A 12,574-nucleotide genomic window follows, 5' to 3' on the forward strand; every position below is an offset into this window, starting at 1 on the left:
CAACTTGATACAACAAGCACAATCAAACAAATTAAATAAATGCCATAAATTATAAACTGTAGTCTTTATTTAGATGAAATGCCATGAGCTGTTCACTGTAAAAAAAAAAAAGTACAACATAATTTAGGGAGGTGCTTGTGGCTTCATTCCAATAAAAATGTTTCTATGGTCCTTTGCATCTAACAGTGGTAAGGAATGACATAAAAGAACGCACAGACGTTGAGCTCAGTCCGACAGTGAAAATAGCATACATCACCACAACATAATAACATAAGTATATACTTTGGTCATAAGTGCACTATTCACTCTACAGACAACATTACACACAACATGGTGACTACAAAAACCGTCTCCTCCACAGGCACAGTGGCTGACTTAAATATTGTTCTCTGGAAATGTAATCTCTAAATGAAATCTCCTACAGCAGGCTGCAGACTCGGGGCTTATTACTGCTTGGAGAAGAAGTCTTTGCTCTTCTGGACGTCAGGTTTGATGGTGTCACTTCCTGGTTTCCAGCCGGCTGGGCAGACTGAAAAGATAAGCCTGTAATGAGTGCTGGTTCGGTACATGAAACAGTAAAGACTGGTGTCAATATGATGCACGTATATAACCTCTATTGCCCTGGGTTGAAAGCAGGGAAATGCATCAAACGTTAGGTTGCATAATGTCAACTGTCTACAATCATTTCTCATTCATGTGAACCTCAGCACTGACTTTGTATATGCCTTTCAGGTCTTTCCCATCTGACATATAACATATGTTGCAAATTATATCCAAACAGAGAACTTTGGATTCAAATAAGTACAATGGTCCAATTATTAACAGACGCATATTTGTGTCATGGAGAGCGAAATAAGTATTCATATCACTCACTGTAAAGCACATTTAAAGCAATCTTAAAATTTTGTAGTGACAGAATACTTTAATAAACGTAAGGTATATGCTACAGGACACAGTCAAACACATTACCCACATTAAAGGTGTATTATGAAGGACTTTTCTAAAAAATAATGTATAGTCTCATGCAGTAATCCCCCTCAATCACTACTTATTGTCCACCAGAAGTGTGTGGCAATGTGTTTTTCTGCAGAGACTTTGCCCTCTGCCTTTATTTTCTTCTTGTTTTCTGTGTTTGAGACGTTCTGGCTACAGCGTGCAGGTGAGGTCCAGACTTTATAAAAAAGTGGTTGGAGGTAGCTAGCGACGCTGCTCATTCAGTAATAACTGCTAGTAACGACATCCCGACCCAACAGTGATGCTGTGGAAACATTGTGCCAAACCCTCCCATATCCCGCAAAGTTGCTCTGGTGAGTAAGCTGCTCAATTTTGAGCCGCAAACCCCCTTTAGCATTGCTAGCATTATAAGCAGTGTCAACACAGCTTGTGGCGCTAACATAAGTCCCTTTTACACTGCCTCTTCAAGGCGGGAATTTCACACCCTTATGTTGCCTCCCTGTTTTGTGAGAAAGGTACAATCAGAGGTAGTGACAAGGCTGAAATGACCTCTGTATAAACGGGACAGCTGGCAGGACGGGATCGTGGGTGGCATGGGTGTGACGTTTTGATGACATGTTATACTTGCAACCCACTATGGGAGATTTCAAAAAGTAGCTGATAGCAATTAACTCTCCGAACAGAAGGTGAGATCAGTCGCCATTGTTAATGTTTCTAAAGCATAAAAATAAGCGTCCGTAACACCTTTTTTGATTCTGCGATGCCGGCATGCTGTCTAAAATCACCCACCGGAGGGGCATGATGTCGCTGTCATTTGGTTCTGCATAAAGATGCAAAGGCAGCATGAAGATGGGACTTCATAGCGGCTCTTTAGTAGAATGGGCTATATTTAACAATACTAAAGGGGTTTTACTGCACACGGGGGTTAACCAGGCAGAGATCAGAGGGTGACCACCATGTTTTCATAGCAATGCTGTGTGGTAGGGAGAGCATTACCAGTGGTTATCGCCAAATGAGCAGTGCTGCTAGCTAGCTCCCACTGCGCCCAGACAGTGAACAGTGCAGAGCGACCAGGACTAATGTTGACTAACCAGTGGAGACCAGACAGTGGGCAGTGGCCATTATGTTTCTGAATGTTACCGCAGCTACCCGCTGTCTGTCAGCAAAGCCAACTCACAATAAAATGGGTGACTGGTGTCAGGGTATTGAAAGCTAAATCAACCCAAACTGACATCCCTACAGCATGTACTGTATACTTTTAAGATGCCAAACATCTGCAGTATGTTGCAGCAGTGACTCACCTTCTCCATGCTTATCAGTGAACTGAAAAGCTTGGACCAAACGCATGATCTCGTCAACAGAGCGTCCAACTGGGAGGTCGTTGATGGTGATCTGTCTCAGGATGCCCTTGTCATCAATGATGAACAGACCCCTAAAAATAGAGGGAAGGGCAATTCATGAGTTTCAGAAAGAGCATGAAGTAAGTCCATATTCTCCTGCTCGCTGCCTGAGACATCTCTGCGGTGGTGCATTCAATGGCATGTTGAGATAAGTGTACCATCTCCCTTAGAAAGCAAACAGCAACTAACACTGGCTTTATTGTTTTTAATCTTTATCAAAGAATACTGAAACAGCCAACATCCACATTGTTAAACCCACCTGTAGGCAATGCCCTCATCCTCCTTTAGGACGCCATAATCTGTGGAGATGGTGCGTCGTGTGTCAGACACCAGGGGAATCTTCATGGCACCCAGACCGCCCTGCTTTCTTGGTGTGTTGGTCCTTTGAGAACATAAACCACAGAGAAAATGTGAGGAGTTTGCAATCCACACAATTAATGTGTACATTATAAAGCTTGTAACTACCATGCAAAATGGGAGAAGTGTGAGTCGACGGAGGCGGCGATGACCTCACAGCCAATCTTCCTGAAGTCTTCAGCAGCATCACTGAAAGCGATGATCTCCGTTGGACACACAAAGGTGAAATCCAGTGGATAGAAGAAAAAGACGACATATTTTCCTGCACCAAAGGAAAAGAAAACAGATGAGCCTATTGTCACGTGACAATGCACCTAATTAAAGGCTAATTAATTCTGAGCTTTAGAAGTGTAAATTAATGTCTATTCAGTATATTGTGGTATCACAAAGCAGTGAATCACAGTCCAGAAGAGAGTGTCATCAAAGCATGTCCTCCACTCAACAGAGGATGGTATACCTCTGTAGTCTGACAGCTTCAGGTCCTGGAATTGTCCATCTGGCATCACCGCCTTGGCTGTGAAGTCTGGGGCCAGCTTTCCAATTTGTGCCTTACCTGCAGCCATCTTCAGTCTAACTGGATCACAGAAGAAGGAAACTGTTTATGTATTACACAATCTCTTCTCGAAATCACAGCATTGTTTCTTTTGTGTATGCAGTCATGGATACACCATAACCCTTCCTCATTTCCTGAACAGGACAAAAAATAACATCTCTTCTGCACAAAATATCAACCTGATTGTTAAACTGTTCTGTCTGTAAAGAAAACTCTTTACATTTTAGGGCTGCAACGAATGATTATTGTCCTTATCGACTTATCTGCTGATTATTATTTTGATTAAGAGTAACTGTTTTGCATATAATGAAAAATATAATGAAAAATGCACATTTCACATTTACAGAAACCATGGTAACACAGGTTTGCTATCATATAAAGAAAGGCAGCAAATGCTCAGATTTAAAAAGCTGGTGCCAGAAGATGTTTAAAACCTTTGTTAAAAAGATATCAACTAGTTAATCATTTCAATCAGTTTTCATATTTGTCCAGTCATTTCAGCTCTAGTGCATTTACAAGTGAAAATGTGCTACACAAACAATCTGTGTAAATTTGCTCTGTTAACAAAAAAATATGTGAATATTTAATTAATGGGCAACTATTCTGATAATGGATTAACTTTAAGATAACTGCTTAAGCAACAACACCAAACATTCCCATGTTCCAGCTTCTCCTATGTTGTTTCTCTATGACTTATGTGATAATAAACTGAATTACTTGTGAGTTTTCACTATCTGTTGAGATCATCTTAGGAAATTTTGACAGGCATTTTGACAAATTTTCTGACATTTTGAGGAAAGAATTCATCTGCTACATATAAAGGAAACAATTAATCAGCTGCTTGTACAAATGAATCATCACAGGTGAAACAAATAAAGTTTGTCAGAGTTAATCAGAGTGAAACCATTCTTATAAAACTACACATTTATTAGTGGCATATGGAAGTAGGAAAATGTGAAATACACTGTAGTATAATGGTTATTATAAAACCAGAGGAGAAAGACAAAAAAATTCTTCAGACTCACAAATACTATTTTAAAGGGATTGATTGACATTCGTTAATTTCCATAACCGGTTATCCTCTGCTGAAGTTAATATTTTGACCTAAGTTGATGCCTTGTTGGTGTCATTTTTAGGTTAAAGAGACCAGTTTTAAGTGATAAAAGCAAACTGTTGTTAAATGTGGAGCCCCATGACTTTTTATATTTATTTTCTTTCTCTGACCAGTGTCCTGTTTTATCATAATTTATTATCATTACTCTGTCATGCTATTTCTTTTGATCGGTATGTATTTTCCTTTCTCTTACTCAGATGTTTAGTTGGTGCATCAGTGTCTACTGTAATGGGACATGTTTCCATTTACAGTACATATGCATACACAGATGTTTAACAGTATATTGGTGACTGTCTGTAATCACATTTTTCAGTACAGTGTGTGCTTTGTACATTTAGTCTGTGAGAGCTAAGTCAGACATTAAGTTGTTGTGACCACTGTGTGTTATATTTGTGTTGGAAACTAAATCTGATTACCATAGATTGATAGTTGATATATGTAGACTATAATACAGTGAACAGTTAAGGTTCAGATTGCAGCTGCATGATTTAAGCTCAGACGGTTATTAATGTAACTTTAACTGTATGCTTGAACTGGCAACAACCCAAACCAATGAACCATTTCCACTTCTTCTCTGTTTAAATTCACAGGTATTTCCGCATATACATTACCAACGTCCATTTTAACGTTTTTTTCTTTACCGAGTTCAATAGTAAAGCTAAAACCTACTGCACCCTAATGCGTTGTGGTTTCACTAATTTAGATAACATCAGCGGAAACATCAAAAATGTCGAGATTTGTCCCTTGAGACTTGAGTTAACCTACCGGTAAGTTACAGTCCAGACAGTGGGAACTTTTCATTTAACAAATACAAAGTATGAACGCATCTAAATTAACATTTTCTTTAGCCCTCCTATAGCTAGCTTACATATAGAAAACCCGTTGTGAAATTCTGTGGAAAAAATACTTGTTGAACTCTGAATTCAGCCGAAGCTACGCAACTTTTTTAAAAAATCGTTAATAGCTTAAATAAACCGAACAAATAAACACTTTAAATTGTGAAACAGCGTGAGAAAAACATAATTAAATGTATTGTATAACACATACCTCAGCTTTGATCACACTACACCAACTGACACCGGAGAGAAGAGTGCACGAGCTGACAGACTCGAGTGGGGAATTTATACCGCGGCTCAGTTCTCGCGATAGGACCGTTCAGCACGCGATTACAGCCCACTTCACTCAAACCCTCCAGTCTCAGCCTCCCACTACACAGCATGACTTTGCATTTTTCCTAACGACCTTTCTGGGAATATTTATGCTCTTGTGAAACCACAAGGAAATATTCTTCACATTTATATTTCCTCCATCTTCACAGTCACATATAAAAGGCAACTTTCCATCTCTAGATTAGCTCTACAACCAGCTGAATCTAAACACTGGACACTGAATCTATTAGTCTGAAACTAAAAAAGCAGGTTGCAGTTTCCTAATCCAGCCCTGCAGAGGTCACGGAGTCATGAGGTTTCATCATATGACTCAGTCTCTATCAGGATTCAGAGCCAAATACATTGTCATCATGAACAGGCATGAAACAGTACCTATACATTGCTGCTACAACCTTGGCTCTCTGTTGCAGCATCTCAGTGTCTTATCAACCATTTACTGATTAACTTTACTGCTCAGTCTGTCCCGCATGCAATGAAAGACAATAAAATATGGCAAGGTTGTGGCAAACTAGTTTAACTCTTTGGAAAACTAAAGATGTGCCTTCCTTTGAGACCTGGTTGGCATAAATCACCAACTTGTTGAGTTTCTCTCAGCTCTGTAGTCTTTGATAAAATATGGCAGCCATTTATGTCTTGTTTATTGGGAATGGCCTAAAGTGTTCGCATGTATGTATATATACTTGTTCATAATGGTTTGCACAAACAACATGTGTGTACTCGCACTATATGTAAATCTCATTTTGCAGACATCCATTTTGTCGTTGTTGGTTGTACTGCCTATAAGAGCATTTTTCATTTTGTTTATCCTTTTCTTGTCTTATTTTCTTTTCGTATTATTCATCTCCGAGGATGGGCTGGGTGACTAAAAAAAACACCCACTCATACAACCCACACTTTTATGTATTCCTTTTCTTTTTTTTGTTTGGTGTGATGACCATGTCTCAAATGATTTCAGGACATAGCCTTGAAGAAGACAAGCATGAGCTCACATTCTGTATTGAAGTATTTATTTATTTTGCAATGTAATAGTGATTTGTCACTGGAGCACATTTAAGAGGGAACTAAAGGGAACACATATTCAATGCTGACAGAAACTGCAGTTCCACCAAACAGATAAAAACAATAGCACCAACACACACATATACTTAGCCTGGACAAATTCAACACACTTTTTTATATTCAATATAGAGTGAGACCATTGCACTTTTAAAATAGTCTATTGAGCTACATAAAACTGTTGCACTCAGTTGTCAGTTTCCTCCATGTTTCCTGGATTGCCACTTACTACCAACCTACTAACAGTGGAACGTACAGCACGGGGCAGTGCACTGTTGCACTGTTGCAACATCTTGTACTTATCCTGCAGGCTGCCAAAGGCATTTTTTTTCATTCTCGTTTCCTCCTCACCCCTGCTATATTTACTTAATGACAAGGCTGAGGAACAGGAATACTGGCTGCAGTTTCTATAATGAACAAAGGGATTTAGATTGGCATGTTAGTCCCTGTTAAGAGAGTCTGTCATTAATAAAAATATATAATGTGTTAAGAATATTTTAAGGTGCAAAAACTTGTGTGTTTTATTTGATTGTCTGTTAATCATTCACAAAATCTTTATGCTGGTTTTACAAACATAACTTCTGTTGACACACAGTAATGGTTGGGAGGTGGTATCCTGTTGATTGGTTATATTATAGAAGCCTTTCCTCTTTAATGATTGGTTGTATGGTCCTGATGCCACTGAGACTCAAGGGGCAGCATGGGGTGAGAGATCACTTCTTTTATTCTATTCTAACTTCATCTTGTTGGACAGAAGTGCAAAGCTCCACTAAGTTGAAAGATCCAAAAATATTCCCCGAGTCCTACCTACATTCAAGCCTAATACACTGAACAACAAGTCTTGTGCGTGACAGTTACTACAAGAAGTGAAAACACAATGAAAGGGAACTGAAGCTGGTCCCACAGTGCCACATGCTATATTTCATTGCATTGTTGTTTTGTCATTGAGTTTCATGTCAAACTAGCTGATAGTAGATAGTAACCCTAATGCCCAAATCCCTAGCTACTGAATGGGTCTACTCGGCACATGAGCCCAGGGAACCAAAATCTCAAAGGCCCCTCTGGCCTTCAGCTGCAAAATGTCACTAAAATTAACACATAATGACCAAAAGAGACACAAAAAGACCACAAAATGATACAAAGAAGCTACACATAGATACAAAATAACTAGAAAAATGGGTAAAACAACCACAAGGAGACATAAAATGACTACAAAGTGACACAAAACAACCACATAAGACCCAAAATTATCTCAGACCCAAGATTACCTAAAAAAAGACCCCAAACAACCACATTGAGACACAAAATAATTACAAAGTGACACAAAACAACCACATAAGACCCAAAATTATCTCAGACCCAAGATTACCTAAAAAAGACCCCAAACAACCACATTGAGACACAAAATAATTACAAAGTGACACAAAGCAACCAAAAAAGTCCCCAAATTACCTATAAGAAACCCAAGATTACCTCAAAAAGACACAACACAACTGCAAGGAAACACAAAATGACTACAGAGTAGCACAAAACGACCTAAAAAGAAACAAAATTACCTCAAAGAACCCCAAACGACTACAAAAAGACACAGAACAACGACAAGGAGACACAAAATGATTACAAAGCGACACAAAATAACCAAAAAAGACACACAACTACCTTTAAAAGACACAAAATTACCTCAAAAACACACAAAACAACCACAAGCAGACACAAAACAAACAAATAAGACAAAAAAATTACCTTACAGAGACCCAAACAACAACTAAAACACACAAAACAATTGCAAGGAGACATAAAATGACAACAAAGTGACACAAAACAACTAAAAAGGACAAAAAAATGACCTCAAAGAGACACAAAATGACTTCAGTAAGGCACACAATTACCCGAAAGAGACCTACACAGCTACAAAGAGACACAAAACAACCACAAGGACACACAAAACGACCAAAAAAAGCCCCGAATTACCTCCAAAGGACACAAAATTACCATAAGACACAAAATTACCTCAAAGAATCCCAAATGACAACAAAAAGACATAAAACAACCACAAAGATACACAAAATGACAGCAAAGTGACACAAAACAACCAAAAAAAGACACACAGTTACCGCAAAGAATTTCAAACAACTACAAAAAGACAAAAAACAACCAAATAAGACACACAGTTACCTTCAAGAGACACAAGATTACCTCATAAAGACACAAAACAACCACAAGGGGACATAAAATGACCACAGAGTCTGTATATCTTGCTCCTGTGTAGGAGAGGTGGTGGGGCCTATTTGCATATCTGTGCCCAGGGGCCCATTGTCTCATAATCTGCCCATGTATACATGCTGACACACTGATCTCAGAAACTGAGGCTCTATATGTACTGTTTGTTTTACAGCCAGGATTTATAGATAAGTGAAACCTGCATTGTTTTTCAGAGAACATTAGTTCACCTGAGTGTGTGTAGCCTGGACACACTGAGGCTGTTATCTGCTCAGACAGCCCCTCCACCATGCCTCCTTTCTGCGCTGTCACCAAGCAATGCGGTTGCCATGGGCACCGCATCAAGGGCCAGATAAGAGGGGGACACACAATAACCTCCTGTTAGAAGCACTGCAGTGGGCTAGTGATCAAACGCTGCACTGTGTTCATCTCCTGCTTCACAATATGCTCATAATTAGTGCTTCTGCTCTGCTGCTGGTTCCAAAGCAACTGGATGTTTGAAGGGCACTTGTGTGTCCATCAATCATCCTGGTCCCATTCGGCTGCGCAGATGATCACAACACTTCTTTTAAATGGATGAAAAATGGTTGTAAAATATACTTCTGATCCTGTATTGGTAAATTACCGCAGTTCTATGTTCTCGTCAAGTAATTCCCCAAGTGCATTCACATGAGGGTACACAGTATGCTTCATATACTGCACTCAGTGATGGAGGCCAAGGCTGTACAGTGCATCACTGCTCTGTGGGGTTTTTATCAAAGGCCTATTGGTTATCAGCAGCACAGCCAAAAAATGGAAGCAACAGATCTTTGAGGATATTACAAAGTGTTTCAACTCCTTCAGAGGAATGTAAATTAACAAGAAAAGAAAAATCAGACAAATGGTGTGTTAAGTTCAACATCACAGATGGACCAGAAAACAGGTTCATAAACAGTAAAAAGCAGCATGGAGGCCAGTGAATGGAGGTTATGTCTTTGTTTTAACTCTTACTTATTCAGTCTCTCTTTCAAACTTGGTGCTGACTACATTTTGTATGATGTTTGACTGCAGCTTGGACGGACATGAATGGTACTTTGTGGCGGCCTTTCATTGCATTGTGCCAGCAAAGGGGCTAAAATTAGCGCGTCCATCACAGTATTTCCATCACTGCTGATAGGAGCCGATTGGAGCTGGAGCCCATAAATACCTGTAAGTACAACGGAGTCATTTGACCCGGAAGTGAATGCCGACTGTAACCTTTGCCATTGAATACGAAAGCCAGATGTTAGCTGATGTTAGTGGAAAGGGACTACATATTCAACACATTCTCACTCTGGCCTCAAACCTCATCACATATCGTGTTTCCACATCCAGATACAACATGAAAGGTACCTTTGGTGCAGATATGACATTCTGGAGCAAGTTCTGCCTGTTAATTGTATTGTCTTCTTTCAAAATACACCTCAGTTTTCACAGGAAATTTAACATTTACATACAGTTTCTTTCAAAATAAACGCACTACATAGGTAAAACACTGCAAAGTGATGTTTTTTTTTACTTCAACAACAAAGACACATGGCTATGTTTTGTAAAAAAGAACAGGGTTTAGCTTTAGAATCTTACGGGATGAGAACAGTGGGTGAAAGTCAGTGTTTGTTGGACCCATCCACCACCACCCCCACTCCCACGTGCCCTACTTAGACTTTCGTCGCCTTTACTTTCGTTCGTGTCCTGCCTCGTTTCCCCCTGAAGCTGCTGAGCACCATTAAACTATAACGGCGACCAGCCGCATATCTGACACTGCAAGTCACTGCCCAAACACCAGATTTCGCTGATTTTTGGAGTGAGACTGCTTTGAGAAGTTTCTTTTGTTTTAATTGTGCATGTTTTGTTACCTTCTGACAGGGCCAGGCAAACTGTTTGCCCCTGTTTCCAGTCTTTACGCTAAAATATGCAAGCTGGCCTCTGAGGGTAGCTTCATATTTAAAGGTCTAGTGTGTAAGACTTAGTGGCATCTAAGTCTTCTGTTTTCTGTAATCAAGTCTACTCCCAGTGATCAGCACCTCGCTATAATCCTGAGTGTGACTTACTTTTATATTTGAAAAAGTGATACCAATCTTGTCATCTAACTCTCTACAAGAAAGTAAATAAGTGAATAATTCAAGCATGTTGAACCGTAAGTAGGCTGAATACATACATAAGGTATAAAGAAACATATTTTGTAAAGTCTTCAGTCTTCAGCAATACCTGAAGTAAATTCCCCCGAGAACATTCCCACTCAAAACGATTGCCTCTGATTGAAAGAAACATGAGCTAAATGAGCTGTGGTGTGTTGTGTTGATAGATTTTCAGGAGAATTATAGCTGTTGTCTCTATTGATGACAGGGTGAGAGGAGGCTGAGTGGGATTGTCTCAGTGTGAGGTTGATTGGGTGCCAGGTCCAGACTTGTCTTGATGAGACAGGAACACAGTGGAGCCAGCGGGAGGAGTGCAGAGGGGAACAGGGTAATCCCTGTTCCTCACAGCAGGACATGACAGCAGCATTCTGTACTTTTACACACACAGAAAACACACACACACACACACACACACACAAATATATAGCACCACCACTTAATTTTGATCAGTTATTTAATACTGAACAGCTCTGATAAAGCTGTTGGATACAGTGGTGGTATGGTAAGTAGTTATGGAAACCCAAAATGTTCAGTATTAAATAAACACAAGAATAAATAATATGTGATGAAATGAATAATTATGTATATGTAAATACAAACAAAATAGCATTAATATTGAATTTTATTTTATCTTCATGCCTTCTATAGTAACAGGGATTATTGCAGGTGATTATTGCAGGTCTGCTCATTCAGGTCATAGCAATAATCAATTTAATTGGCCCTGCCTTGTTTGCCTTGACTGAAAAACACTTAAAGAATAAAATAAACAGCTAGAAAACAAAATAATTAAAATAAATTAAAGCTTCATTATAATGGACTAGATGAATTAATGAATGATTGAATCAATTGTTAATTTTCGTGTCTGGCCGTTTCAACACGGCCCACCTCTTATAGGATTATTTGGAAACATTTAAAGAAAATCATTATTCTAGTGCCATCGGGCTAGCACAAAACAAAACAAATCCATTATTTGACCCTGTAATGCATTTTTATCCTATCCATGACCCTTCAAGTGGACAAAAATGTCCACCTGTCATTTAGCCATTTGTTATTGTTTCTGGGATAAAAATGCATTACAGGGTCAAATAATGGATTTTCATGCTGAAAGTTGGGATTTTTAAAGGGTTAATGCATCACCAATATATAATACACACACACACACACACACACACATATATATATGTATATATATATATATATATATATATATATATATATATATGTATATATGTATACTTTTAGATACATCCTTTATTGTTATTGTGTGTTACACAATGAAACTTTGTAACTTTGTCGCAAGCAGTTATGTATTTATGTACACATGCACACACTCACATAAGCTCATCACATCATTCTTACGACCACATACACATTCATATCTTTATTTTACTTCATATATATATGTGTATATATATATATTTATACATGCCTTTAAAATTATTTTTATCTAAATAAATATACATAAAATATATATAATTATAATAACATACATGAAAAATAATTTTGCACTTTTACTTGATTAAGATTTTGAATGCAGGACAATGTTGAGTCTGTGCCTTTAAGAATTCTCCCGCGCTGGTTTCCGAACCCGGAAA

At 38.7% G+C, this 12,574-nt stretch overlaps 1 protein-coding gene across 2 annotated transcripts; it reads right to left on the reverse strand.

Annotated features, from left to right (window-relative positions):
- Window positions 1–45: 45 nt before the first annotated feature.
- prdx1 (peroxiredoxin 1) lies at window positions 46–5,567 on the reverse strand. 2 transcript variants are annotated; one of them, XM_033651112.2, is made up of 6 exons: window positions 5,426–5,567; window positions 3,169–3,285; window positions 2,820–2,973; window positions 2,614–2,736; window positions 2,256–2,386; window positions 46–529 (listed from the first exon to the last, which is right to left on the reverse strand). In XM_033651112.2, exons 2-6 carry the CDS (start codon window positions 3,272–3,274, stop codon window positions 447–449), a joined length of 597 nt encoding a protein of 198 aa, XP_033507003.1. In that variant the 5' UTR covers window positions 3,275–3,285; window positions 5,426–5,567; the 3' UTR covers window positions 46–446. The 2 variants fall into 2 exon arrangements, with proteins under 2 accessions (XP_033507003.1, XP_033507004.1); XM_033651113.2 differs by having other exon boundaries at window positions 3,169–3,281; window positions 5,426–5,515.
- Window positions 5,568–12,574: the final 7,007 nt, after the last annotated feature.

The sequence above is a fragment of the Epinephelus lanceolatus genome, chromosome 12 (assembly GCF_041903045.1).
Source record: "Epinephelus lanceolatus isolate andai-2023 chromosome 12, ASM4190304v1, whole genome shotgun sequence".
Lineage (NCBI taxonomy): Eukaryota > Metazoa > Chordata > Actinopteri > Perciformes > Serranidae > Epinephelus > Epinephelus lanceolatus.

Excerpts from the sequence above, each read along its gene's own strand:
- prdx1 (XM_033651112.2), bottom strand. The coding sequence starts at position 3,274 with ATGGCTGCAGGTAAGGCACAAATTGGAAAGCTGGCCCCAGACTTCACA. Across the intron at positions 2,387-2,613 it reads GATGAGGGCATTGCCTACAG|GGGTCTGTTCATCATTGATG; the intron begins GTGGGTTTAACA and ends CTCTATTTTTAG. Across the intron at positions 530-2,255 it reads CACTGATAAGCATGGAGAAG|TCTGCCCAGCCGGCTGGAAA; the intron begins GTGAGTCACTGC and ends TTATCTTTTCAG.